Here is a 26918-nt window from a genome sequence, read left to right as displayed (position 1 = left end):
TGCTGCCCATAGCAGTTTTTGTGTGATATATATATATAGCTTCTCGCCAAAAGAGAAAAATTATGTGTGAGGATAAATCTGGTGAGAATTAATACAGACTCAGAAGGGATCCCATTAGCTTCTAGAAACATTTGGCAGGTGGATTGTCCATCTTCATATAGGATGTTTGAATATAAAGATTTCACATCCATCATGGCCTAGATGGCACTCTTAGAGAGAGGACTTAATGTAGATAGCTTTTTTTAAAAAGTCTGTGGTGTCCTGTAAATAGCTGGCTTCATTCCTTATCAGCGGTTTAAGGATATTTTCTACCCACCCTGAGATTTTTTCAGTGAATGTTTCCACCTCTGAAATAACTGGCCTCCCTGGGTTACCTGGCTTCTGAATCTTGGGAAGTCACTGTATTTCCTGTACACTGGCCCTATATACAGAGCTCCTGTGTATAATGTTACTGGTGATCACTGTATTACCTGTACACTGATACTATATTCTGAGCTCCTGTGTATAATGTCACTGGTGAGTCAGTGTGTTACCTGTACACTGACACAATATGCAGAGCAATTGTGTATAATGTCACTGGTGATCCCTATGTACAGACCTTCTGTGTATAATGTCCCTGGTGATTCACTATTACCTGTACACTGACACTATACACTGTATACTATGCACAAAGCTCTTGCGTAAAATGGCACTTATGGTAATATTAATATTGTGGTGTTCTTTTTATTAATGATCAGTATTGTAGTATTCAGCTACTATTGGTCTGGTCATGGTATAGTGGTATTTGTCCCTGTGTGTGGTATTATTTGGTCACTATGTGGTGGCAATATATGGTCTGATCATGGTGTGACAGTATTTATTCCTTGTATGTGGTATTATTAGGTCACTGTGTGGTGGTAATATGTGGTTCAGCAGTTGGGTAACAGTATTTGTACCATGTATGTGATAATATTGGTAATTTTAAAAAATGTATGTGATGTATGTATTCTCATAAAGAAAAATATACCTAAAAAAAAGTGTTGGGTATTTTACCAAATGTTTAATAGATTAGAGTAGAGTAGGGCCTGGCCAAAAGAGTCTACTTTGTCGTGGTGGCAGGCTTAAAAAATCTTTTGGCAAAAAGAAAAGCTGATGGCTATGTATGGGATGTGGTGTTCAATGAGAATTGTTAATGTGTGATTGGTGAGTACGTGATGTAGGAGTGGAGGTTTTCCAAGAATGGGTGGTGGTGAGACTGTGGAAGGTTTAAGGGGTGGAGGTGGAACTGGGTGGAGCCTGGGTGGAGTCTCAAGGGGCAGAAAATGTTGCGAGGATTAGACCCTGAAATTCCTGGTGGAAGCCCTGCTTGAAGTGTTGCCTGACAAACAAGATATATTTTAATAAATTGATCTTGCAATAATAATAAGTTCCACAATTTGATGTTTTAAAAAAAATGTTCCTGTGCTGAGTTAATCTTATAACTGTGCCCCTGCTATGTACTGTGTAATGGCCATGTCTGACCATACAGTGACATGATCTGATCATACCACATCTCCTGGTCAGGGGTAGACGCAGAAGAGTATAGAAACATTACAGCATAGGATCACAGCTGAGTTTTTTCTGTTAGATAAAGCATTTGCTTCTTGTATTTAAACATGTTTTACCCCACAGAAAACAGCAGCTGTGATCCTGTGCTGTCCTGTCTGTATGTTTTATTTCCTCCCAGGAGCTGTAATATGATCAGACCATGTTCCTGCACGGTGAGACACAGTCTTTGCACAGTACATAGAAGGGGCACATTTGTAAGATTATCTCAACACAGAAACATTTTTAACTAGTGTTGAGAATTCCGATACCGAGTGCCGATATTTTTGTGATATCGGAAATCGGAATCGGAAGTGTGCGGTGCGTATGGTTCCCAGGGTCTGGAGGAGAGGAGACTCTCCTTCAGGCCCTGGGATCCATATTCATGTATAAAATAAATAATAAAAATAAAAAATATTGATATACTCACCCGTCCGGCGGCCCCTGCTCTTAGCGGTGCCTCCGTTCCTAAGAATGCAGGGGTGAAAGACCTTCGATGACGTCGCGGCTTGTGATTGGTCACGTGAGCGGTCACATGAGCGCTCACGCGACCAATCACAAGCCGCGACGTCATCGAAGGGTCCTTCACGCGCTCATTCTTAGGAACGGAGGCTGCCGGTTACAGCGGTTACTACCAGGGCGCGTCAGAGGGTGAGTATATCCCTATTTTTTATTTTTATTCTTTATTTTACACATGAATATGGATCCCAGGGCCTGAAGGAGAGTTTCCTCTCCTTCAGACCCTGGGAACCATCCAGGATACCTTCCGATACTTGTGTCCCATTGACTTGTATTGGTATCGGGTATCGGTATTGGTGATATCCGATATTTTTCGGATATCGGCCGATACTATCCGATACCGATACTTTCACGTATCGGAAGGTATCGCTCAACACTATTTTTAACACATCCAAATGTGGAATTTATTATTATTCCAAGATCTATTGATTCAAATGTACTTTGTTCATAGGACAACCCCTTTAACTACTTTTATTGCTAACAAAACAGACTATGAACTGTCAATGATCAACTATAGCAAGACTCTTTTTTGAGATAACAGCGATAGATGGGCACATGTTTAGTAAATATTTTTACCTCACAAGATTTGTGCAGGGTCCGGGCCATCTGCAACTCTGGTACACCCTCTGGACGACAGTTTCAGATCCATTCTGTACTTGGCAGGTTACTGTTTTTGTCACTGTGAACTGACACCAGTTCCTACGAAAAAGCAAAATCACTTTGATTATTTTAATTACTTTTTCAAAATAACTTTAATTTGTAATCTTTTTTCATTTAAATCCTTATTCCTTTGCAGGCTGATATTAAAATCCAAGGTTCCAAAAAGTTTCATATTATTTATTTAATTGTGGCAATTTATTATTCTATATGTATGGAAGCATGGTAGACCAGGATATTTATATATGGTATTATATAATTAAGGTGCTGATTTTTCATTGCAATATCTGCTTTATGATGGAACCTTTATGAAATTTTGCAAACCCACATCGAAATAAGATTACTAGTAGAGATTTCATTAAAATTATTTATTCAATGACAAAAAAAGGAATATATTTTACCAACTAAAGACAGCTGAATTACAAAGAATTTCCCCTGCTACCCCCATTCTATCACTAATAATAAATTTCTTCATTAAAAATTCATAAAACTGCCCTTTACCTAGTATCCAGAATATCTACTATATAATTGTCTAAGGGTCACTTCCGTCTTTCTGTCTGTCCTTCTGTCTGTCACGGATATTCATTGGTCGCGGCCTCTGTCTGTCATGGAATGCAAGTCGCTGATTGGTCTCGCCAGCTGCCTGTCATGGCTGCCTCGACCAATCAGCGACGGCCACAGTCCCATTAGTCCCTCCCTACTCCCCTGCAGTCAGTGCCCAGCGCCCGCTCCTTACTCCCCGCAGTCACCGCTCACACAGGGTTAATGCTAGCGGTAACGGACCGCGTTATGCCGCGGGTAACTCACTCCGTTACCGCCGCTATTAACCCTGTGTGACCAAGTTTTTACTATTGAGGCTGCCTATGCAGCGTCAATAGTAAAAAAATCTAATGTTAAAAATAATAATAAAAAATAAAAAATCAATATATACTCACCTTTCGCCGGCAGGTTTCGGTGGCAAGAATGGTATGCGCGAAGGACCTGCCATGATGTCACGGTCATGTGACCGCGACATCATCACAGGCCCTGCGCGCCTGCGCAAGAAGGACCTGCCATGACGTCACGGTCATTTGACCGCAACGTCATCACAGGCTCTGCGCGAGAAGGACCTGAGGCTCTGCACGAGAAGGACCTGCCATGACGTCACGGTCACATGACCTTGACGTCATGGCAGGTCCTTCTTGCGCAGGCGCGCAGGGCCTGTGATGACGTCGCGGTCACATGACCATGACATCATGGCAGGTTCTTCGCGCATACCATATATGGGGCATCTATGGGGCCATAAAGAACTGCATGGAGCATTATATGGAGCATCTATGGGGTCATAACTGCATGGAGCATTATATGGGGCATCTATGGGGCCATAACTGCATGGAGCATTATATGGGGCATCTATGGGGCCATAACTGCATGGAGTATTATACTACGTGACTGGGCAATATACTATGTGCCTGGGCAATATACTACGTGGACATGCATATTCTAGAATAACCGATGCGTTAGAATCGGGCCACCATCTAGTATATATATATATACAGCTCTGGTAAAAAGTAAGAGACCACTGCAAAATTTTCAGTTTCTCTGATTTTTCTCTTTATAGGTATATTTTTGAGTAAAATGTAAATTGTTCTTTTAGTCAATAAACTTCTGACAACATGTCTCCGAAATTCCAAGCAATAAATTTTGTATTTTTTTCTGAAAAGGAGAAATGGTCAAAATTTAAAAAAAACAGTGCTTTCAGACCTCAAATAATGCAAAGAAAACAAGTTCATAATCATTTAGAAACAACAATACTAATATTTTAAATCAGGAAGAGTCCAGAAATCAATATTTTGTGGAATAACCAGGATTTTTAATCACAGCTTTCATGCGTCTTGGCATGCTTGCCACCAGTCTTTCACACTGCTCCTGGCGCAAAAAATTAAGCAGTTCTTCTTTGTTTGATGGCTTGTAACTATCCATCATCCTCTTGATTACATTCCAGAGGTTTTCAATGGGGTTCAGGTCTGGAGATTGGGCTGCCCATGACAGGGTTTTGATATGGTGGTCTCTTATTTTTTGCCAGAGCTGTATGTATCTCTGTCCATGCATTGGCCAAGTTGACCCATATACAGTAAATTGCAGCTTTAGTGGATATTAGACATAATTTTAAGACATGATAGGCTTATTTTCTGACAATGACGGTGCATCATCTGTTACTTAGTGAATTCCACTTTAAATGGAATCTATCAGTGGCTTTTGGCTATTTAATCTGAGAGCAGCATGATACAGGGGAAAATACCGCATATACTCGAGTATAAGCCAAGATATTCAGCCCATTTTTTTAGGCTGAAAGTGCCCCTCTCAGCTTATACTCGAGTCATTCCCAGGGGGTCGGTGGGGGAGGGGGAGCAGCGGCTGTCACATCATACTCACCTGCTCCCAGCGCGGTCCCTGCTTCTCTGATGGGATGCGATGGTCTCCGGGTGCCGGCAGCTCTTCCTGTGTTCAGCAGTCACATGGTACGGCTCATTAAAGTAATGAATATGGACGCGACTCCACTCCCATAGGGGTGTAGCGCATATTCATTACTTTAATGAGCGGTACCATGTGACCGCTGAACATAGGAACAAGCTGCCGGCCTGAGACGACGGAGAAGCAGGGACTGCGCCTGGAGGGTGAGTATAACGGGGAGGGTGAGCACTGCGATATTCACCTGTCTTCATTCCACCACCTGGCTCCGTCTTCCAAGTCCTCTTGCTGTGATGTTCAGGTCAGAGGGTGCGATGACGTGGTTAGTGCGCGCCCTCTGCCTGAAAAGTCAGAGAGCCAGAAGATGGAGCGGCGCATGGCAGTGGAATGGGGTCAGGTGAATATCACAAGTGCCGGGGGCCTGAACGACAAGAGGTGAGTGTGTCATTTTTTTTTCATCGCAGCAGCAGCATATAATTTATGGGGCATAATCTATAGAGCATCTTATGGGGCCATCAACCTTTGTGCAGCAGTATGTGGGGCATAATCTATGGAGCATCTTATGGGGCCATCAACCTTTGTGCAGCAGCATATGGGGCATAATCTATGGAGCATCTTATGGCGCCATCAACCTTTGTGCAGCAGCATATGGGGCATAATCTATGGAGCATTTTTATGGGGCCATCAACCTTTGTGCAGCATTATATGGGGCATAATATTCTATGGAGCATCTTAAGGGGCCATCATTAACCTTTTGTGCAGCATTATAAGGGGCATATTTTAATATGGAGCATCTTATGGGGTCCATCATGAACTTTATGGTATCTATTTTTATTTTTGAAATTTACCAATAACTGCCGCATTTCCTACCCTAGGCTTATATTCAAGACAATAAGTTTTCCCATTTTTTGTGGCAAAATTAGGGGTCTCAGCTTTTACTCTGGTCGGCTTATACTCGAGTATACTCTGATTCTAGTGATGTGTCACTTACTGGTCTGCTTGTTGTAGTTTCAATAAAATCAGTGTTTTATCAGCAGAAGATTATCACTGCAGAACAAGTTGTCTCATGCCAAATACAATTAAGTCCAGAACTTTTTGGACTGTGACCAAATCTTGGGGATTTAGGCTCTGCATGCCACTATTTTTTAATTATAAAGAAACAACTGAGAAGCAATTGAAGTGTAGAGTTCCAGGTTTAATTAAAGGGGTTGAACAAAAATATCCTGTGAAACATTTAGGAATTGTATAGATTTTTCCACAAAGCTTACTCATTTCAGGGGCTCAAATGTAATTGAACAAATTAAATTTACCATAAATAAAATGTTCATTTTTAATACTTTGTAGTGAATCCTTTGCAAGCAATGACTGCCTAAAGTCTGGAATCCATGGACATCACCAAACTTTGGGTTTCCTCCATCGTGATGCTTTGCCGGGCCTTTACTCCTGTTGACTTCAGTTGTTGTTTCTTTGTGGGTCTTTCTGCCTTATGTTTTGTCTTAAGCATGTAAAATGCTACTTGATGGGGTTGAAATCTGGTGATTGACTCGACCACTGTAGAATATTCCCTTCTTTGAATTAAGAAACTCCAGGGTTGCTTTCGCAGTATGTTTTGGGTCATTGACCATCTGTACTGTGAAGTGTTGTCCAATCAATCTTGCTGCATTTCTGAGCAGAAAGTATAGCCCTGTACACTTCAGAATTCATCCAGCTGCTTCTATCTTCAGTCACATCATCAATAAACATTGGTGACCCAGCGCCATTGGAAGCCATGCATGCCCATGTGATCATACTACTTCCACCATGTTTTACAGAGGTTGTGGTGTGTTTTGGATCTTGAGTGATTTCAGGATTTTTCCATACTTTCTTCTTTCCATCATTCTGGTGCAGGTTGATCTTAGTTTCATCTGCCCAAAGAATGCTTTTCCAGAACAGGGCTGGCTTCTTTAGATGTCTTTTGGCAAAGTGTAATCTGGCCTTTCTATTTTAAAGGCTGAGTAATGGTTTATGCCTTTGGTGAACCCTCTGTATTTGATTTCATGAAATCTCTTCATGATAGACTTAGATCAACTTCCTAGAGAGTGTTCTTCACTTGGGTGGATGTTGTTTTTTTCATCACCATGGAAAGGATTCTGTGAATTTCCACCACATTTGTCGTCTGTGGAGGTCCAGGCCTTTTTTCAATCTGCTTAATTGATGATGGAATAATGAGCCCATGAAAGAGCTTTTAAGACAACTGTCCAATTACTTTTGGTAACTTGAAAAAGAGCAGCTACATATTAAAGAGCTGTATATGTTGTATGGCCAGAAAGTCAAGGAACTGGGAGTGCAGGTCGTCCTCTCATCCATCCTCCCAGTCAATGGATTTGAACCAAGGAGATTGAAGAGGATTCTACAATTGAAAAACTGGCTTCGTCGATGGTGCCATGAGCAATGTTTGGGGTTTCTTGACCATGAGGTGAATTACCTTTATGCTGAACTCCTTGCTAGAGATGAATTGCATCTTACGAAAACAGGAAAACACATATTTGGCAGATGCCTTGCTATACTCATCAGGAGAGCTTTAAACTACAGCAATATTGGATGGGCAATATTAGGCCAGGAAAAAGTATTAAGGAAATGATGAGGAATCCAGCTCAATGAGATAGTGAAAAAAAATAGTAAATAAACCTTCCTTTATTTACTTCAAATCATATTCAGTGGAGGATAAAACATCAGCAACAACATGGATTAAAATGCGATATCAAAGCGTTCATGATTAAGGGTGCTTGTTCACCAGAAACGCGTTGATGTCGCACTGATGTTTTATCCTCCACTGAATATGATTTGAAGTGAATAAAGGAAGGGTTTTTTTCACTATCTCGTTGAGCTGGATTCCTCATCATTTCCTTAATTCTTCTACGCCCTGACACAGCGGTTCCATGCTCCGAGTTCCACAGGATGCGGACTATGGTGAGCTGGACTTTGTTTCATCAGGAAAAAGTATGCAGCTAATGAATTCTTTTGTGAACCCTGCTATTAGAAGTGGAAATAAAGAGCAAAACACAGGAAGAGAGATATGATGTCATAGGCATCACTGAAACTTGGATAGATTATATACATGCTTGGAATACAAACCTCGAAGGCTACAACTTTTTTATTAGAAAAAGAATTAATAAGAGGGGAGGAGGTGTTGTATTATATGTTAGAAAAACATATATCTCCACAGATATCCAAGCATCAGAGACTAGTAGCTCTATAGAAACTGTTTGGGTAGGAATACAAGGAGAGAACAGAAAGGCCACCATTGTAGGTATTTATTATAGGCTACCTGGACAGAGTGAAGATATGGATGAACTCTTTTTACAACAGATGTCTCTGTCCTCAAAAAAGAATGACATAGAGATCATGGGAGATTTCAACTATCCAGATATTTGTTGGAAATCTCTCTCAGGCAAAAATACCGGGTCCAGAAAATTCTTATCTTCTCTTGCTGACAACTTTGTCTTTCAAAAGGTAGATCAGAAAACAAGAGGATCTGCAATTTTAGACCTATTTTTTACCAATAGGGAGGAAATTGTTGAGGAAGTAAAGGTGGCTAGGAATCTAGGAGAGAGTGATCATGCTATCCTCAAATTTTGGATGACAATAGAAGGAAGACCTGCGAAGACTTAGAATTTAAGATTGGAAGGAGGAAGAAGGAAGAATTGGAAGCAATTAAATAGACCAGGATGGATTAACTTAATCACTTGTTATAATGGAAAAAAATAAATTTATATTAAATGGAAAGAGTGGGGACTATCTAAAGAAGAATGTAATGCTGTCTGCAGGGAATGCAGAGCAAGCATTAGAAGAGCTAATTAAATGACGCTTGCAAGGAAGACCAAAAGGAGTAAAAAAGGATTTTTGGGGTATGACAAAAAGGGTGAATACTCCCATCCGCCACTCCTCCTCTCGCTGTTATTAGCGGCAGAAGGTGTTGGATGATGGGATCAGTAGTCCCATCAGCGGACACCAGTGACCACAGGTAAAATTTACCCCTCCGGTCACAGCTGAGAGCTCACGATGTCTTTTGACAGCGTAGGAACCATGGCTCTCTGACCGGCTGGGTTGATTTCACCGCCAACCTAAAGCAGTGTTTGTCACGCTGTCATGCACATTACAACGCAGCAAACACTGGATGTTCGGGCCCCCATTCAAGTGAATGGGGTCCGGGTTCGGGTCTGGGTAATGTGCTGGTACCTGAACTTTTTGGAACTGTTCAGCCGAATTCGCAGGACCCGAACATCCAGGTGTCCACCCATCCCTACAAATGTTTTCTCTATCTTCAAACAAGGAAAGGAGATGGAGCCAAGAAATGACAGGCCAGTGAGCCATACTTCTATACCAGGAAAGATCTTTTAATAAATTATTAAACAGCATGTATGTAAGTACTTAGATAAGAATACAATAACTAACCAGAGCGAGCATGGATTTGTAGCAAACAAGTCATGGCAGACTAATCTAATTTCCTTCTATGATGGAATCACTGACTAGGTGGATCAAAGAAATGCAATAGGTATAGTATATCTTGACTTTAGCAAAATATTGGATAAAGTATCTTATACTGTCCTTAATGTAAAAATGACAGTGGGATGGGATGTATGGGATTGACAAGACTACAGTTAGGTGGATTCATAACTTACTCCGTGATTGTAATAAATTATTGCACATCCAATTGGAAAAGTGTTTCAAGTGGGGTACCACAAGGCACTGTATTAGCCCCAGTGTTATTTAACATTTCTATAAATGATCTAGATAAGGGAGCTGAAGGTAAACTAATCAAATTTGCAGATGATGGAAAGCTAGGAAGGATAGCTAACAATACAGAAGACAGAGAATGGATTCAGAAGGCTCTAGATAAGCTTGAACAATGGGCATTGACTAATAGAATGGAATTTAACAGGAAGAAATGTAAGATTCTACATCTGGGCAAGAAAAAAAATAATTACATCTACAGAATGGAAAGAATAGAACTAAGCAACAGCACTTGTGAAAAAGATTTGGGTATACTAATAGATCACAGATTGCACATGAGTCAACAGTGTGATGCAGCATCAAAAAAGGCAAACACAGTTCTAGGACATATTAAGAGAAGTATAGAGTCTACTGTACTCTGTGGTTTTGGTGCACTTTTTCTCTATAGGCTTCTTCTGAAAACAATGCATGAAAAAATGCTGTTTAATTTTTAAGAGCAGAATCAAAATTTTTCTGCATGATTAAAAAAGCGTTAAAAACTTTGTTTTATATCTGCACCAAAATCACATCAAATAAAACGGAAAACTGAATCTGGGATGGTTGAAAGCTATTTTATAGAATGGTCAGAATTACTGAAAGCTCATCCACTGGTGGTGATTGGTTTAGAGCAGCTGAATTCCACTCATAATGTTCCTCCCAAATGTTTTTTTCAGCTGGATACCAAGCACAGTGTACCGCATCCTCCCCTTCACAAACTCTGGGTGCTGTATATTGGAGATTACTTATGTAGATCTTCCACCTCATGATAGAGCATTGCGAAATATTAAAATGATTTCTTAAACAGTAGTAGTACAAGTAATGAGCAGTACCACCTTATGAAAAAATAGCATTTTTTAAATGTTCTGGCATTCCAATGTTTTTTGGGCCATCCCTACATGTAATGTAAAATGTGTGATTTTATAGAAATTATACTAAAATATTGTTTGTATTATATATGACCTATATATACTGTATATGTGATCTGTTTAGTTTTATGTTTTTAATTATTTTTATGTATACCTTCCTACAGCTCTGCTGAGTATTACTGTTACAACAGTCCTTTGTTAAATACATATTGATATAATTTGCATACTTATACAAGTCTTAAACCTGAGTTTATTGTGACCCTTCACTTCCTGAACATCTGTAATGCGTACAAGATTTCAGATCCTGCAAATATTTTTTGATCTTGATCTCGTTACCTTTTCTTACTTGCACCATTACAATAGTCCTATATGCTAGGTAGCATGGAGTAGATCAGTTATCAAAAAATGAGAGGACATGGGCAGGTCACTAAATCTGTGAACTCACCATAATCTTCCAGGAAAGCTTTAAATACATTATTGCATAACATCATGGTTTGAAAAGCAACTGGCCTCGTGGCCACCTAGTTGTATTTTTGGTGTTGAAATTGCAACACCAAGAAGGTAATTATTATGGAAACCAAAGTTTCTATGGACATGTTAATGATATGCAAATGATGTAAAAATGGAAACAACATTTTCAAAACATCTCAGTTTATTCAGTATTGAGTATGAGAGCCATATGCATAAATACACATATTTATGCTGTACATCTTGGCTGCTATTAATTAGGTTGTTAGTGGTTGTCTGAGGATTGTTCTGCCATGTTGAATGCACTTGGGCACACAAACCGTCAAGACCAAATTTTGCTCGTTATACTGTAATTAACCCCTTTCTGCCAGCTGATGGAATAGTACGTCAGCTGGCAGATCCCCTGCTTTGAGGTGGGCTCCGCGATCCGCCCGCGCCCATTAACTAGTTAAATGCCGCCGTCAAACGCTGACAGCGGCATTTAACTAGCGCTCCCGGAGGTGCTCGCACCACTGACCCCCGTCACATGATCGGGTTCATCGGTGCATTGCCATAACAACCAGAGGTCTCCTTGAGACCTCTATGGTTGTTGATGGCCGATTGCTTTGAGCGCCACCCTGAGGTCGGCGTTCAAAGTACACCTGGATTTCTGCTACATAGAGGTGATCTGTACTTCACCTCTATGTAGCAGAGCCGATCGAGTTGTGCATGCTTCTAGCCTCCTATGGAGACTATTGAAGCATGCCAAAATTTTTAAAAAAAGTGTTTAAAAATATTAAAAAAATAAAAAATATATAAAAGTTCAAATCACCCCCCTTTGCCCCAATCAAAATAAAACAATAAAAAAAAATCAAACATACACATATTTGGTATCGCCGCGTTCAGAATCGCCCGATCTATCAATAAAAACAAAGGATTAACCTGACCGCTAAATGGCGTAGCGAGAAAAAAAATCAAAACGCCAAAATTACGTTTTCTTGGTCGCCGCGACATTGCATTAAAATGCAATAACGGGCGATCAAAAGAATGTATCTACACCAAAATGGTATCATTAAAAACACCAGCTTGGCTTGCAAAAAATAAGCTCTCACCTGACCCCAGATCACGAAAATTGGAGACGCTACGGGTATCGGAAAATCGCACAATTTTTTTTTTTTTTGCAAACTTTGGAATTTTTTTCCACCACTTAGATAAAAAATAACCTAGACATGTTAGGTGTCTATGAACTCGTAATGACCTGGAAAATCATAATAACAGGTTAGTTTTAGCATTTGGTGAACCTAGCAAAAAAGCCAAACAAAAAACAAGTGTGAGATTGCACTTTTTTTGCAATTTCATCACACTTGGAATTTTTTTCCCGTTTTCTGTTACACAGCATGGTAAAACAAATGGTATCGTTCAAAAGTACATCTCATCCCGCAAAAAATAAGCCCTTACATGGCCATATTGACAGAAACATAAAAAAGTTATGGCTCTGGGAAGGAGGGGAGCAAAAAACGAAAACGAAAAAAGCTCCAGGGGTGAAGCGGTTAAACATGCTACCATGAACTGCAGCGCCCCCGATCTTATCTCTTGAATAGCGTCACCTTGCCAATGGTGGGATGGCTTTTATGCTTTTTTTTAAATGAAAAAAATGTTACTAAGAACCCTATGTTATTTAAATGCACTTTTGCTTTTTACTTACTTAGTTACAGCAGAGTTTATTCTCATTTTGCTTCCTGTAGGTTGTGCCTGATTAATGGATCATGTGAACATGTGTTTATATGCTGCATGTATACTAACTCAAACTCCAGCTAAATTTCTGTTTTTTTTTCCAGATGAGCAGATCTTTTGAAATTCAATTTCGTCAACTTTGCAAAATTTTCCCCCAAAATTTGAATCCTGGTGAATAAATTTGTGTGAATCGCAATACTACAAAGCATGAAATTGCTTGTAAAATACAATTGGGTAGGAGGAGCAAGAGAGAATCCCACTGACCATTAGTTTACACTCTACTGTATAGGAGCGAGAGAGAGAAAACCATGATAACTATAAAAACTTACAGTCTACAGGCAAGAGAGAGGACCCCACTAATCATAAGAGTTTAGACTCTACAGGCAAGAGAGACTTACTTAGTGACTTTGGAGATGGAAAACAACTCTGCTGTATAAACTGTGCCCTGCTAGGAGCAGCTGAACTTTGATGGTTCGGGTACTGACCACCAGTATAAAAGGTATGATCATAGAATCATAGAATGTTTGAGTTGGAAGGGACCTTCCGGATCAAACCCTTTGCTCAATGCGGGATTCACTAAACCATCTCTGATAGATGTCTGTTCAGACTCTATTTGAAGACTTCCATTGAAGAACTCTCCACCCATCATGGCATCATGTTCTACTCATTGAGCACCCTCACTGCCAAAAAGTGTTATCATATTTTCTAATATCTAACCTATATCTTCTCCCTTTCAGATTCATTCCATTGCTTTTCATGTAACCATGTGCAAATAAAAATATGGATTATTCCTCTACACTGTGACATGCCTTCAGATATTTGAGGACAGCTATTAAGTCTCCTCTTAGCCTTCATTTTTGTAAGCTAAATATTCCTTTATCCTTTAACCGTTCCTTCTAGGACATGGTTTGCAGTTCGTTCACCATCCCGGTAGCTCTTCTCTGAACTTGCTCCAGTTTTTTTATGTCTTTAAAATGTAGTACCCAGAACTGGAGACAATATTCCAGGTGAGGTCTGACCAAGAAGAAGTAGAGAAGGATAATTACTTCACATGATCTAGACTCTGTGCTTCTCTTAATACATTGCAGAACTGTGTTTGCCTTTTTTTGCTGCTGCATCACACTGTTGACTTATGTACAGTCTGTGATCTATTAGTATACCCAAGTCTTTTTCGCACGTGCTGTTGCCTATTGCTTAGTTGCATTCTGTTTATTTTGTAGATGTAATTTTCACTTTTCTTGCCCAGAAATAATCCATTAAATGCCATAGATTCAGGTCATTATGGGGAAGCCCACATGGGAAATCAAATGTCAAAAAGTTCAAATTCATGTGAAAGCGTAAATTTCAGGAAATTTGACTCAAAGTTGATTCCCCTTGGGACAATCCCCTCATCTTTACTTGTCTCCCATTAAGCACATCTGGAACAACATTGGTCGGCAAATGCATAGGGTGCTGCCAACATTGGATCTTGATAAAATGCTTGCCCAAGTGCAAAGTAAGAATACTTTCAAAACTACAATTGCTAAAAGTTTATTTTGAACAATTAACAAAATGTAAATGAGTGAATAGAAAAGATATCTAAATAAAATAATTCTTAATGTTATGATAACCCTTTACTTTCAAAACAGCATCAAAATATCTTGGATATTTTCAGTGTATGTAGTCTTGCACAAATCCTTCCTTTTTTTTATGTAACTTTACACAGACCTAATTATGTTAAGATCAGGGCTCTGTGGGGCCATATAATCACTTCCTGGGTTCTGAAGATGCTGAAGTTAGTTCTTATTGACATTGGCTGCATGTTTGGCGACACTGTCCTATGGCAGAATAAATTTGAAGCCAATCAGATACTTCCTTGATGCTATTGTATGATGCATAAATATCTGCCTGTATTTTCGCATTCACAACAACATGAATGGGCAACAATGAAGACCATAGATGCAGTGGTCGGCCAGGGAAACTAATTGCAGCAGATGAAAGACACATTACTCTTCCCTTTGAAATCAGAATATGTCCTCAAGTGCCATCAGCTCAGAACTGGCAGCAACCAGTGGAACCCAACCACACCCATCTACTATTCAGAGACGTCAAGTCAGAAGTGATCTTATAGAAGAATTTTGTCCAAAAATCATACTTTCCACATGGAAACAAGGCCAAGTGACTCAACTATGCTTAAAAATATAGGAACAGAGATGCAGAAAAATGGCAGTATATGTTCTGGACTCATGAGTTAAAATGTGAAATATTTGGTTATAACAGAAAGCAGTTTGTTTGCCGAAATGCTGGTGAGCTGTACAATAATGATTGTTTGCAGGCAACAGTTAAGCATGGTGGAGGGTCCTTGAAATCTTGGGATTAAATGTCAGCAAATGAAGTTGGGGATTTCAACAGGTTAAAGAGTGTACTCAATGCTAAGAATAACAGGCAGATACATATCCATCATGCAATGCTATCACAGAGGTTCTGGTTGGCTGCAAATTTATTCTCATACACAAAACCCCTACAAGCTTGGGTGAAGCGAAAAAATGGGGCAAAAAGAGTATCTTAGGCCACAAAATATTTTATTGTATACATATAATATAAAAGATTTGGACAGAATATTAATGCCGAGGCAGGAAAAAGGGATCCAGTAGAAACATGTTATTGACCCATACTAATAGCACCAAGGATCATATTAGTCCCGTATAAAAAGTACATATCCATCTATATTCGATTCAAATGCATATGTATCTAAATGGCCAAGGCAATTGTTAAGAAAACCCGTTAAGGGCTTTTATTTTTGGAGTGAACTACAGGATGGTAATGGGGCAGTTCACTCCCTCCAGCTGGGTTTTACATGGCCACAGCTTCCATTGTAAAAATCCTGCAGCAAAGGTTTGGGTGTGTCAGCCTTGGTATGCAAGCTGCCGAGCAGGTGGCTCTACAATATCCGGCTTATGTGTGCAGTTAACACAGAACCAAGGGAAGCGAACTCCTGGTGCCCTCTCAGGGTGACACGGTGGTGCAGTCGCCCACAGCAACAGGTCTCGGATCCTGACTGTCTTGACACCCCGGCTGTGATCCGGAAGATATTGTTTTGCCTTTTCATTTGTAAGATTTTGGACATTAAAAGACATTTTGCTTTGAGCTTTACTGGGTCACTGCCTCATTACTACATGGTGTGAACCCTCACCGCACTACAATATATATAGATATAGATATTAACGCGCTAGGGCATTGTAGGGTATTATGGCCATGACATAGGCAGAAACAGTCCATATTGAAGACAGACAGTAGAAAAAACAAAAAACATCAAAGACTTGCCCGGCTAGATGCTAACTAACATAAAGTAACGCTGATTCATGCTACCAAGGATATATGTGGGCTTGGCTTTCCAGCAACTCTGCATGTAGCACATTTAACTGCTGTGCATTTCCTCCTCAGGAACACATCGTGTCAGTCCATAGGCTGTGACACTCTGAAGCTTTTCCTTCAGCCTTTTCTATGTCAGTAATGAAACAACCTCTCTCAGCTGAGCTGGCAAAGCCTCCAGTACTGCTTGTACTGGAGCAGTAGTGGGAGTGATGAGTCCCACCACTAAATCCTCCTCATCACTCCAATAAAATCTAGTCCGCCATTATCACAAAGAAAACAGCTCAGCGACTAAGCTACTGCACCAACCAGTACTACCCTGCTTTTAATATCTCGCCCAGCTTAACTTTCTGAGAGAGATACACTCCGTCCAGTATCTTCCCTCTCAGTCGCCCACAATATATATACTATATATAGGACAAAGAGAAAACAACATTCACTGTACTTATATAAGTAGGGTGACTGTAAAGGTACCGTCACACTCAGCGATGCTGCGGCGATATAGACAACGAGCCGACCTAAACTAGATCGCTGGAGCGTCGCTGTTTAGGTCGCTGTAGAGACGTCAAACACAGCAACTCCAGAACGATGCAGGAGTGATCCAGTGACGTAACGGCGACTCACTTCTCGTTCTCGCTGGTTGTTAGCTCCATGTCAAACAGCTGGAGTGTACCGACTGGCTAGAAGGAGACGCTGCGACGCCCCCTATGCTCATTGCTGGCGTCGTTGCTTTTGATGTCAAACATGATGATACACGCCGACCCGGCGACTAAATAAAGTTCTGAACTTCTAGCTCCGACCAGCGATGGCACAGCGAGATCCAGATCGCTGCTGCGTGTCAAACACAACGAGATCGCTATCCAGGACGCTGCAACGTCACGGATTGTTGTCGTTCTCTTTGCAAAGTTGCTGAGTGTGACGGTACCTTAACAGAACCTCCTTAGATGTGCATGTAATTATATTGGTCACTTCCTTCTAGTGAAATGTAATCAGTTAAGCTTTGCACAGCTGCAGTTGGTTTATTGAGTTATCTGCTATATATAAGGATTATGGGAAGAACCTAGACTGAAAACTGTAGCTTACTTTAGTCATGTGTGGCCACATAGCCATACTAATAAACAATCGAAAGTACAATCATTTCAGATCTCTATTTAGCAGCTCATCGCTGTCTATAATGAGACATCAGTGGGTAATCATCAATGTACAGAATGTGAGAAGCAAAAGAAACTTATTTCACAAGCACCTTCTAGGAGAGGTGGCTACTTGATCGATAAGTCAACTTTGGACCCTTTAACAACCTTTGCAACATGATCAGGGATAGATACTAAGCCATAAGATCACCTACAAATAGCCTGATTTTGGGTGTTTGCTCCTTATTAGTGATGAGTAAACGTGCTCTGATAAGGTGGTATCCGAGCATGCTCGTGTGCTAAATGTTTTAGCACCATGGCTGCATGTCTCGCGACTGTTCGACAGCCGGAACACATGCAGGGATTTCCTGTTTGTTAGGCAATCCCTGCATGTGTTGTGGCTGTCGATCGACCGCCGGACACGAAGGTGAGGGGACTCGAACATATTATTCGAGCACTATGAAGACACTCGCTTAGCACCTGAGCATGTTCGGATAACACCATATCGAGCATGTCCGCTCATCACTTCTTATCAGTGTTGAGCACAGTCTGGATGGGTAAGGTGCCCATGTGATGGAAGTACTGGTTCTCCTTAAAGGGTTTGTCTGGTCTTTTTATGAAAGTCTGCAATCATTCTATGTGACTACAGACTTCTGAATTCTTGCATTGTGCGTACCGAATGTTGTAATGATTGTCAGGTATTGCCGATGAAAGCAGGCCATCAAATAGTCACAGGTATGCAATTTGCATACATGCAGACAAGTGCTTACTAAGATGTGCTCTCCCAGGTCAGTGGGGACTTGACTCTGGTAACCCTCGCATCTCAAATGTTTGAAGGGTTTGTGGTGCTCAGGGAACTGGTCAACTGAGGTTCCAAGAGCCTCACTGCTTCATATTGAAGACGATCACATTTATAAAACAATGAAACATATGTTTTATTTAATATGATAGCATACAATGTCAATCATCTGCTTCTAAGACCAGCAGGATAATGTGAGTATGCTGCATGAACTCGCGGGATGGGACATAACACCCCTTTATTTACCATCTGGAATATGCAGTACAGTTCTGGGCACCATTTCACAGATGGCCTGGAGTAAGAAAAGGTAGAAAGAAGAACCATAAAATTAATAAGGGGCATGGAGGATCTTAGTTACGAGGAAAGATGAAAATAATTATATTTATTTAGACTTGAGAACAAACAGCTAAAGGGGATTATCTTTTACGAATAAATAAATGGCTAATATAAAAAATATGATCCAAAGCATTTTCATGTAAACCCCCTCAAAAGACAAGAGGGCCAAGGGCAGACATGCCACCAGTGCAGCCAATTCAGCTGCACATGGGCCTTTGTAAAAATGGTTTATAATTACGACAATCTGCCTTAAAATTCAGGGCCCGAGGCTTCAGGGGAGGAAGCTCATGCCCAGATTGCCCTCATTATAATCTATTTCGGCATCAGTATTGCGCCATGCAGGGAGGTTTTTCTACAGGTCTGCTGTATGCAATTAAATTATGCAATGCATTGGATCTGTTGAAGTGCACACCTAGCACGAAACAGCTGTCATCCGCTTTTGTATTCACAAACCCTCCCTGCACCGCATGATTACATGTGAATAAACCGCTCAGATTGTTCAAAACCGGTGAGTGCGCTTTTACTTTCTCCTTATTCATTATAGTATGCAATTAAAGGTACCTGTGGATCTGCAGTAAGTCGTTCTGACCTTTCTGCTCTTTCTGGAGTTGTCTTTGTGACTCAGCAGCGTGATGATATCATCGTGCTGTATATGTCAACTAGCAAATGTCCAGCCTGAAGAGGTTGGAAGCAGTGCCGCAATGGATTGTCTGGAGAGGTAACTGATTTTTTTTAGCACAGTGGTGGAGAGAATGGTGGGAGAAGGTGTAGAAGAAAATACAGAGTCTTATCATGAATCGGGGAGAGAGAGGACTATACATGATTTTATAATGAATTGGGGATGGGGACAAGGGGCAATACAGAGATGATGGTCATCATTCTCTCATTTGTAAAGCAGTCTTCTTTATTATGTATAGTGCCGTTCCTTAGTATGTAGTGTACTTCTTTATTACACAATGTCCTCTCATTATGTAAACAGTAGCACCCTTATTACATAGCCTACTCGCTTAATATTTATAGTGTCTTCCCTTATTACATAGCTTCCTATCTTATTTAAGTATAATGCAGTCCTTTATTATAAATCATCCTCCCTTATTATTTATAGTGTTGTCCCTTATAGTGTTCTCATTTATTATGTATATCGCTGTCCCTTACCACATAGTGTCTTCTCTTATTATGAAAAGCACTGTCCCTCATTAAATAGCATCCTCTCTTGTTATGCATACAGCCATTACTTATTGTGTAAAGTACTCTCTAGTTATGTATTGCGCCATCCTTTATTACAGTATCCTCTCTTGTTATGTATAGTGCTACCCTATGTTTGCTTAGTGTTGTACAAACAGGAATGTGTGAATGGATGCTGCCATCTAGTGATTAGAGACAATAGAGGTAGGAACCAAAAATTACATAGGAACCAAAAGGAGAAAGACTGTTTGGAAGGGAGGAAGGGAGAAGCTAGTTGGATAGAAGAAAATATAATCTGCTATGAGGCAGCAAGAAAATATAAATGCCAGACTCTAGGGCAAGAGCCTGTATTGGCTTACAACCGAACACTAGGAGAGCATGGTTGGAGACGCATAGACATCATCAGCAGTAGATGAGCCAAGGGGTGCAAAGTCTTCCCAGGGAATAAGGAATTCTGCTACTGAGGTTAAAGGGATGAAATCTCATTCGTGTGAGCAGAGGCCTGGTTAAAGGGACAGAATCTCAGTCATATGAGTGGACACCTGGTTAAGGGCACTGAATCTTGGTCGTGTGAGCGGAAGCCTGGTAAAAAGGATGGAATTTAGGTCGTGTGAGCGGTGACCTGGTTAAAGAGACAGCATCTCAGTTGTGTGAGTGGAGTCTTGGTTAAAGGGATGAAACTTTGGTTGAGTGAGCAGAGGGGAACGTTAGCTGTCTCCAAAGGATTGACGATGAGGGGAACAGGATGTGGACCTTGCCACTGATGGCATTGTGCAGTGCACACCTGATTTTGACTGCCACATGTGGGTGCAGGGAAGCGATGGAAAGCATGGAGAAGTAGTAGCAGCTGAGAAGATAGTACTGTGGGACAGCCACCTCCATCAGATTTTTTAAACTGTCTGTCTCCACCAGCCAGGATGGAAGCATTTTGAAGGTGAGTAATTTTGAAATTCCGTAATTGAGGAGCATGGTTCATGGGTAGCTTGGGGCAAATTTAGTCTTTCTCTCCAGGGTTTGGCGGATGGAAAGCTGAACAGTTTCATGGGACGGTGTGGAGATGCTCGGTGACACTGTTGATGGTGGTGGTGTCACATCCTCTCTTTGCGGGGAAGCAGGTGGCCCTGTTGATCGTGAGTGGGGGAAGAGGCAGAGACTGCAGCTGAAGAGGGAGAAGGAGAAGGCTTTGATCTGTCATGCTTTTTAACATATGTAATCCACTGCAGCTTGTGCTTAGATTTCAGATGCCTGATCATGCAGATGGTGATCAGGTTAAGCAGATTTATGACTCGCTCCATGCTCTGACCCATGTCTTGTTGTCAGGACATTGTCTGAAGAAATCCCATGCCAGGGAGCTCCTTTGAGCTGGCTTGGGTGTGCACATTTCCTTTGCACAAAGGTAGTAGCAACCGACGTACCGGCTATGGGCTAACGGCTGTGCTTTTCCTCCTCTCTCTTTGGCTGTGATGCTGGGGCAGCGAGGCCACCTCCTCTTCCTCCGAACTGAGCATGTCACTATGATGTTCTTCATTCCATGTGGGGTCTAGGACCTCATCATCCCCCGCATCATCTTCAAACCACTCAGCACCACTGCCTTGCTTGCCAGTTGGTACCTGTGTTTCCTCATCCTCTGACGTGCTGCAATGGTTCACTGACCATGTGCACTGGCCCTCCCATGTACTTATCCTCCGACATAAGTTGTTGGGCATTAGTGCGCTCAGTCTTTTCCACTTATGGAGTACGGCCAGGTGAATGGGCTATGGAACCAAAGCCAGCAGAGTCCTCAAACAGCAGATGAGTCTGCTGCACGACTTGTGGCTCAGACAGCTTGGCTGTTTTGCAAGTAGGTGAGGTGGAATAATACTCATGACCATAGTCCTCAGGTGTCAAACCTGCGCTTTCTGCAGGGGAATGGGTGGAAGACAATGCCAAGGAACTAGAGTAACTTTCTACAATCCAATCTACTTCCTTTTCAGCATCTTATGGCCTCACCATTCTGCCAGTATTACTCGGTCCTACAAAAAGATACCGAGTGTTCTGGCACCTGCATGTACCAGAGGAAGATGTTATACTTTGGGATGTAACACGTACAGAACTACCATGTCCTCTCCCTGCAGCAGCCCCACCATCATGACTAGCAGCACCACGGCCACATTGCTTGTTTCACGCTCTCATATTTACGGCCATGACACACGACAGTGGAAGTCAAGTGTGCACCAGGATGCACAGGTAAAATACACAAGGCTAGATCTTCACTGTGTGCTAGCCTGTACCAGAAATATTAATCAGGCTTTAAAAAGTAGATTAATAGGGGCGGTATGCACTAGGCTGTACTGCATTCTTTTCTCCTGTCTGACAATGTTGAAAATGGTGGCGCAACATGCGGTCCTGCCTTTATATAGGTTGTCTCACGTGTTGTGCTACCAAATCACAGTCATTCCAATGCTTGGCATGGCTGTGATGCAGCAGGAAGTGCCAACAGTAATAAAGTTTGGTGATTGGCTGCGATGCAGCCTTTCACCAAGCTTTATTAGGCACAGCCAATGCACTTCCGGTTTAAAGTCCGAGTTTGGTACTGCACGCAGAACAGGGTGTCCAGTACGGACCCGGAGCATTATTTGAAAAAAAAAAAATGGAGAAGGGTCACCCGTAATTTTCATAACCAGCAGAGGGAAAGCCAACGGCTGGGGTCTGATGCTACTATTCTGGGAACGGGCTAATAACCCTAAAGGTTCCCAGGCTATTAATATCAGCTCACAGCTGTTTGCTTAGCCTTTACTGGTTATTATAGGGGATACCCCCCAAAAAATAACATGGGGTCCCCCTTATATTTAATACCTAGCAAAGGCTAAACAGACAGCTACGGGCTGATATTAGTAGCCTAGGAAAGGGCCATGAAAATTCGCCCCCTCCCAGATTAGTGACATCAGCTCTCAGCTGCCTCAGAAATGGCATCTATAAGATGCACCAATTCTGGTGCTCAGCCTCGCACTTCCCATTTGCCCTGTTGTGGTGGCAAGTGGGGTAATAGGTTTGGGGTTGATGTCAGCTGTTTTATGGCTGCTGACATCAAGCCCGGGGGCTAGTAATTGAGAGGTGTCTATAACACGACTCCATTACTAACCCCATAGTCAGATTTAATAAAGACACAGCCAGAATCAAGTCCTTTATTTGAAATAAAACACCCCACGCTCTTTTACCCATTTATTTAAAAAAAAAAACACACACAGTTTTGCTCACTTGTCTGACTATAAAATAGTCCATATGTTCATATGTTATTGAATAACTGAGCCCTATTATTGCCACTATTTATGACACTTTATATCACAATACATGATTAAACCTGCAGGTACATAAAAAAGAATAGTCAACGGTCATGGATCACATATATAGATTAATGGTCTAAACCATGAATAGATACCTAACATACAGTATTCTAGGAGTATAACTGCACTGAAATACGTAAATACCCAAAATGACAGTATTGGTCAGGCATACCCCATACATTAATACCCCTTATCATAGTAGACAGCCATGTATAAAATAAACAAAAAGTTAGCCATAATATACACTCACCGGCCACTTTATTAGGTACACCATGCTAGTAACGGGTTGGACCCCTTTTGCCTTCAGAACTGCCTCAATTCTTCGTGGCATAGATTCAACAAGGTGCTGGAAGCATTCCTCAGAGATTTTGGTCCATATTGACATGATGGCATCACACAGTTGCCGCAGATTTGTCGGCTGCACATCCCAAAGATGCTCCATACAAGGCAGGATGGATCCATGCTTTCATGTTGTTTACGCCAAATTCTGACCCTACCATCCGAATGTCGCAGCAGAAATCGAGACTCATCAGACCAAGCAACGTTTTTCCAATCTTCTACTGTCCAATTTCGATGAGCTTGTACAAATTGTAGCCTCAGTTTCCTGTTCTTAGCTGAAAGGAGTGGTACCTGATGTGGTCTTCTGCTGCTGTAGCCCATCTGCCTCAAAGTTTGACGCACTGTGCGTTCAGAGATGCTCTTAGGCCTACCTTGGTTGTAACGGGTGGCGATTTGAGTCACTGTTGCCTTTCTATCAGCTCGAACCAGTCTGCCCATTCTCCTCTGACCTCTGGCATCAACAAGGCATTTCCGCCCACAGAACTGCCACTCACTGGATTTTTTTTCTTTTTCGGACCATTCTCTGTAAACCCTAGAGATGGTTGTGCGTGAAAATCCCAGTAGATCAGCAGTTTCTGAAATACTCAGACCAGCTCTTCTGGCACCACGCTGTTTTATTTAAACTATTTGTTTAACCAGCCAAGATAACACCGACAACAGAGGACTGCAACCTGCAGCTATTGGTTTTACCTGCGCTGGTTACCAAAAATAGAGGGGACCCCCGACGCCATATATAAAATTTATTTATTTGTTTATTGCACAATGAAGAATACTTTCATCACCGTACGCGAGATCAGCAGTATAATGATGAGAGTATTACTGTCATCAGCCAAAACCTGTGACCAGAGGTAACCTTTTCACTGCCGGTCACAGCTGCTGGCTCACATGCTGTCATCTGTATGACAGTGTGGGAACTGCAGTGCTCTGACTGGCGGTAACAAACGTACCCCCGATCTGAGCAAGTGTTTCTTGCGCTGTCACACACCCCAGGGTATGGTCAGGGGTTTAAATAGTCGGCCTTCTGAGGCATTCAGTGTTAGGTAGGCCTGGAGCGTGGAACTCCAGTGCTATGTGTCCTGACAAGGAATCTGGACCATTATATATGAATTTCCTGAACGGGCAGATCCCCTCAACCACACGGACTATGTTGTATGTTACGTTTTGTTTTTCCTTCTGCCAAAAAGGACTTGTTTAGTTTTGATATCTCTGCAGTCATGGTTGTGGACAGGGTTCCTTCCCTGTCCTCTTGGGGTTAATTTGTATAGCCTCCTTTTGGTTTGGGAAGAGCTATATTTACCCGCCTTCATCTGGGGATTCTTGTCAGTGAAACATCTGTCTTGGCTGTGTGCCTGACCCCCTGATGTGCTTGTATTCTGTTTAGTCCAGTTGTTTTCTTGTGTATGACTCAGTTTGTTTTCTCGTTCTGTGCTTTGCCTTGTGACTCTGTGCTAATTTTCTGTTTCTGGCTCTGACCTTTGGTTTGGTACTCCAACTTCCCTCCTGTCTACCCCGTTTGTACTGTACCGCTTCCTTCGGCTCCCCAGCCTTTTTGCCACGTCTCGACCACACTTATGTCACACCCTTTTGGCACTTCATCGACCTCCCGGCTTGACTTTGGCACGTTCAGACTACTCTCCGGCTCCACCGGTCACCGCCACTACTTGGCGTCTGGCCCCGCCTCCATCCACTCCCCCAGATGTCACGTGCTTCAGGTCCTGTGCACTGGCAGGTAAGCTCACTGCAGCGCTTTTTACTCTCTCTCTCTCCTTCTGTAACACGTGCACAGACTCCTGCTGTAAGTCTGGTGCAGGGCTCTTGACATCTGCACTGGCTTATGCAGCACCCTTAGTAAACCAGTGAGAGTCTTAAAAGACAGTGTACCTGTGTCTACCACCATAAGCAGCCGAGTGAACCGATCTACCTCAATATATACACAGTTATGTGAAAAAGTGTTTGACCCCTTCCTGATTTCCTATTCTTTGTCATGTTTGTCACACTTAAATGTTTCCAATCACGAAACAAATTTTAAATATTAGACAAAGATAACACAAGTAAACACAGAATGCAGTTTTTAAATCAAAATCTTTATTATTAAAGGAAAAAGAAATTCAAACCTACAGGGCCCTATGTGAATAAGTGACCGCCCCCTCACTTAAAACTTAAATTATCTGTGGTTTATCATATCTTTGGGAAGCTGAGTTCAAATTCCCAGTCAGAAAATCCCTTAAGTAGGACCTGCCTCACAAAATGAAGTAGACCAAAAGAACTTAAAAAACCAGACATGATGAGCTAGGATTCACTAGCAACAAGGCAACCCCCACATGTACTTATGCTGGCTAGCAGATGTAAATCATTCAGCTGCAGCAAGAAAAACTAAATCTCCGAGCACTTAAAAATACTCGGAGGACCCCCGAGCATGCTCGAGAAATCTCGAGTAACGAGTATATTCGCTCATCACTACTAGACATCATTCCATGATCCAAAGAAATTCTGGAACAAATGAGAAACAAAGTAGTTGAGATCTATCAGTCTGGAAAAAGGTGATAAAGCTATTTCTCAAGCTTTGGGACTCCAGTGAACCACAGGGAGAGCCATTATTCACAAATGGTGAAAAAAATGGAAAAGTGGTGAATCCTCCCAGAAGTGGCCAGCTGGTCAACCAAAATTACCCCAGGAGCGCAGTGATGACTCATCCAAGAGGCCACAAAAGACCCTACAACAACATCCAAAGAACTGCAGGTCTCACTTGCCTCAGTTAAGGTCAGTGTTCATGATGGTGTATGTCCCATTACATCTGGTGTTGAAAGAACATCATACTGATAGTAAAATATGGTGATGGTAATGTAATGGTATGGGACTGTTTTGCAGCTTCAGGACCTGGAAGACTTCCTGTTGTAAATGGAACCATGAATTCTTCGGTCTACCAAAAAATGCTGAAGGAGAATGTCCGGCCATCTGTTCGTGACCTGAAGCTGAAGAGTACATGGATTATATAGCAGGATAATGATCCAAGACACACCAGCAAGTCAACCTACGAATAGCTTAAGAGAAACAAAATTAAGACTATGGAGTGGTCTAGTCAAAGTCCTGATCTTAATCCGATTGAGATGCTGTGGCATGGTCCTAAAAAGGTGGTTCAAGCTCAGAAGCACTCCAGTATGGCTGAATTACAGCAATTCTGCAAAGATGAGTGGACCAAAATTTCTCCAGAGCATTGAAAAAAGACTCATTGCCAGCTAATGTAAATGCTCGACTGCAGTTCTTGCTGCTAAGGGTGGCCCAACCAGTTATTAGGTTTAGGGGGCAATCACTTTTTCACACAGAGCCCTGTAGGTTTGTATTTCTTTTTCCCTTAATAATAAAGACTTTGATTTAAAAACTGCATTTTGTGTTTACTTGTGCTATCTTGGTCTAATATTTAAATTTGTTTGGTGATCTGAAACATTTAAGTGTGATAAAAATGACA

General features: G+C 41.6%; 1 protein-coding gene across 1 annotated transcript in view; it reads right to left on the bottom strand.

The window, feature by feature from the left end:
* Nucleotides 1-26918, bottom strand: part of COL26A1 (collagen type XXVI alpha 1 chain) — a 602598-nt gene that overhangs the window by 445985 nt on the left and 129695 nt on the right. The window contains exon 2 of the mRNA XM_077294430.1: nt 2659-2781. Within this exon, the coding sequence (XP_077150545.1) occupies nt 2659-2781 (123 nt within the window). The remainder of the gene's footprint in view (nt 1-2658; nt 2782-26918) is intronic.

Source organism: Ranitomeya variabilis, chromosome 3 (assembly GCF_051348905.1).
Source record: "Ranitomeya variabilis isolate aRanVar5 chromosome 3, aRanVar5.hap1, whole genome shotgun sequence".
Classification (NCBI taxonomy): domain Eukaryota; kingdom Metazoa; phylum Chordata; class Amphibia; order Anura; family Dendrobatidae; genus Ranitomeya; species Ranitomeya variabilis.
Note: the sequence above shows the minus strand (reverse complement) of the source record. Positions and strands in the feature narration are given on the sequence as shown.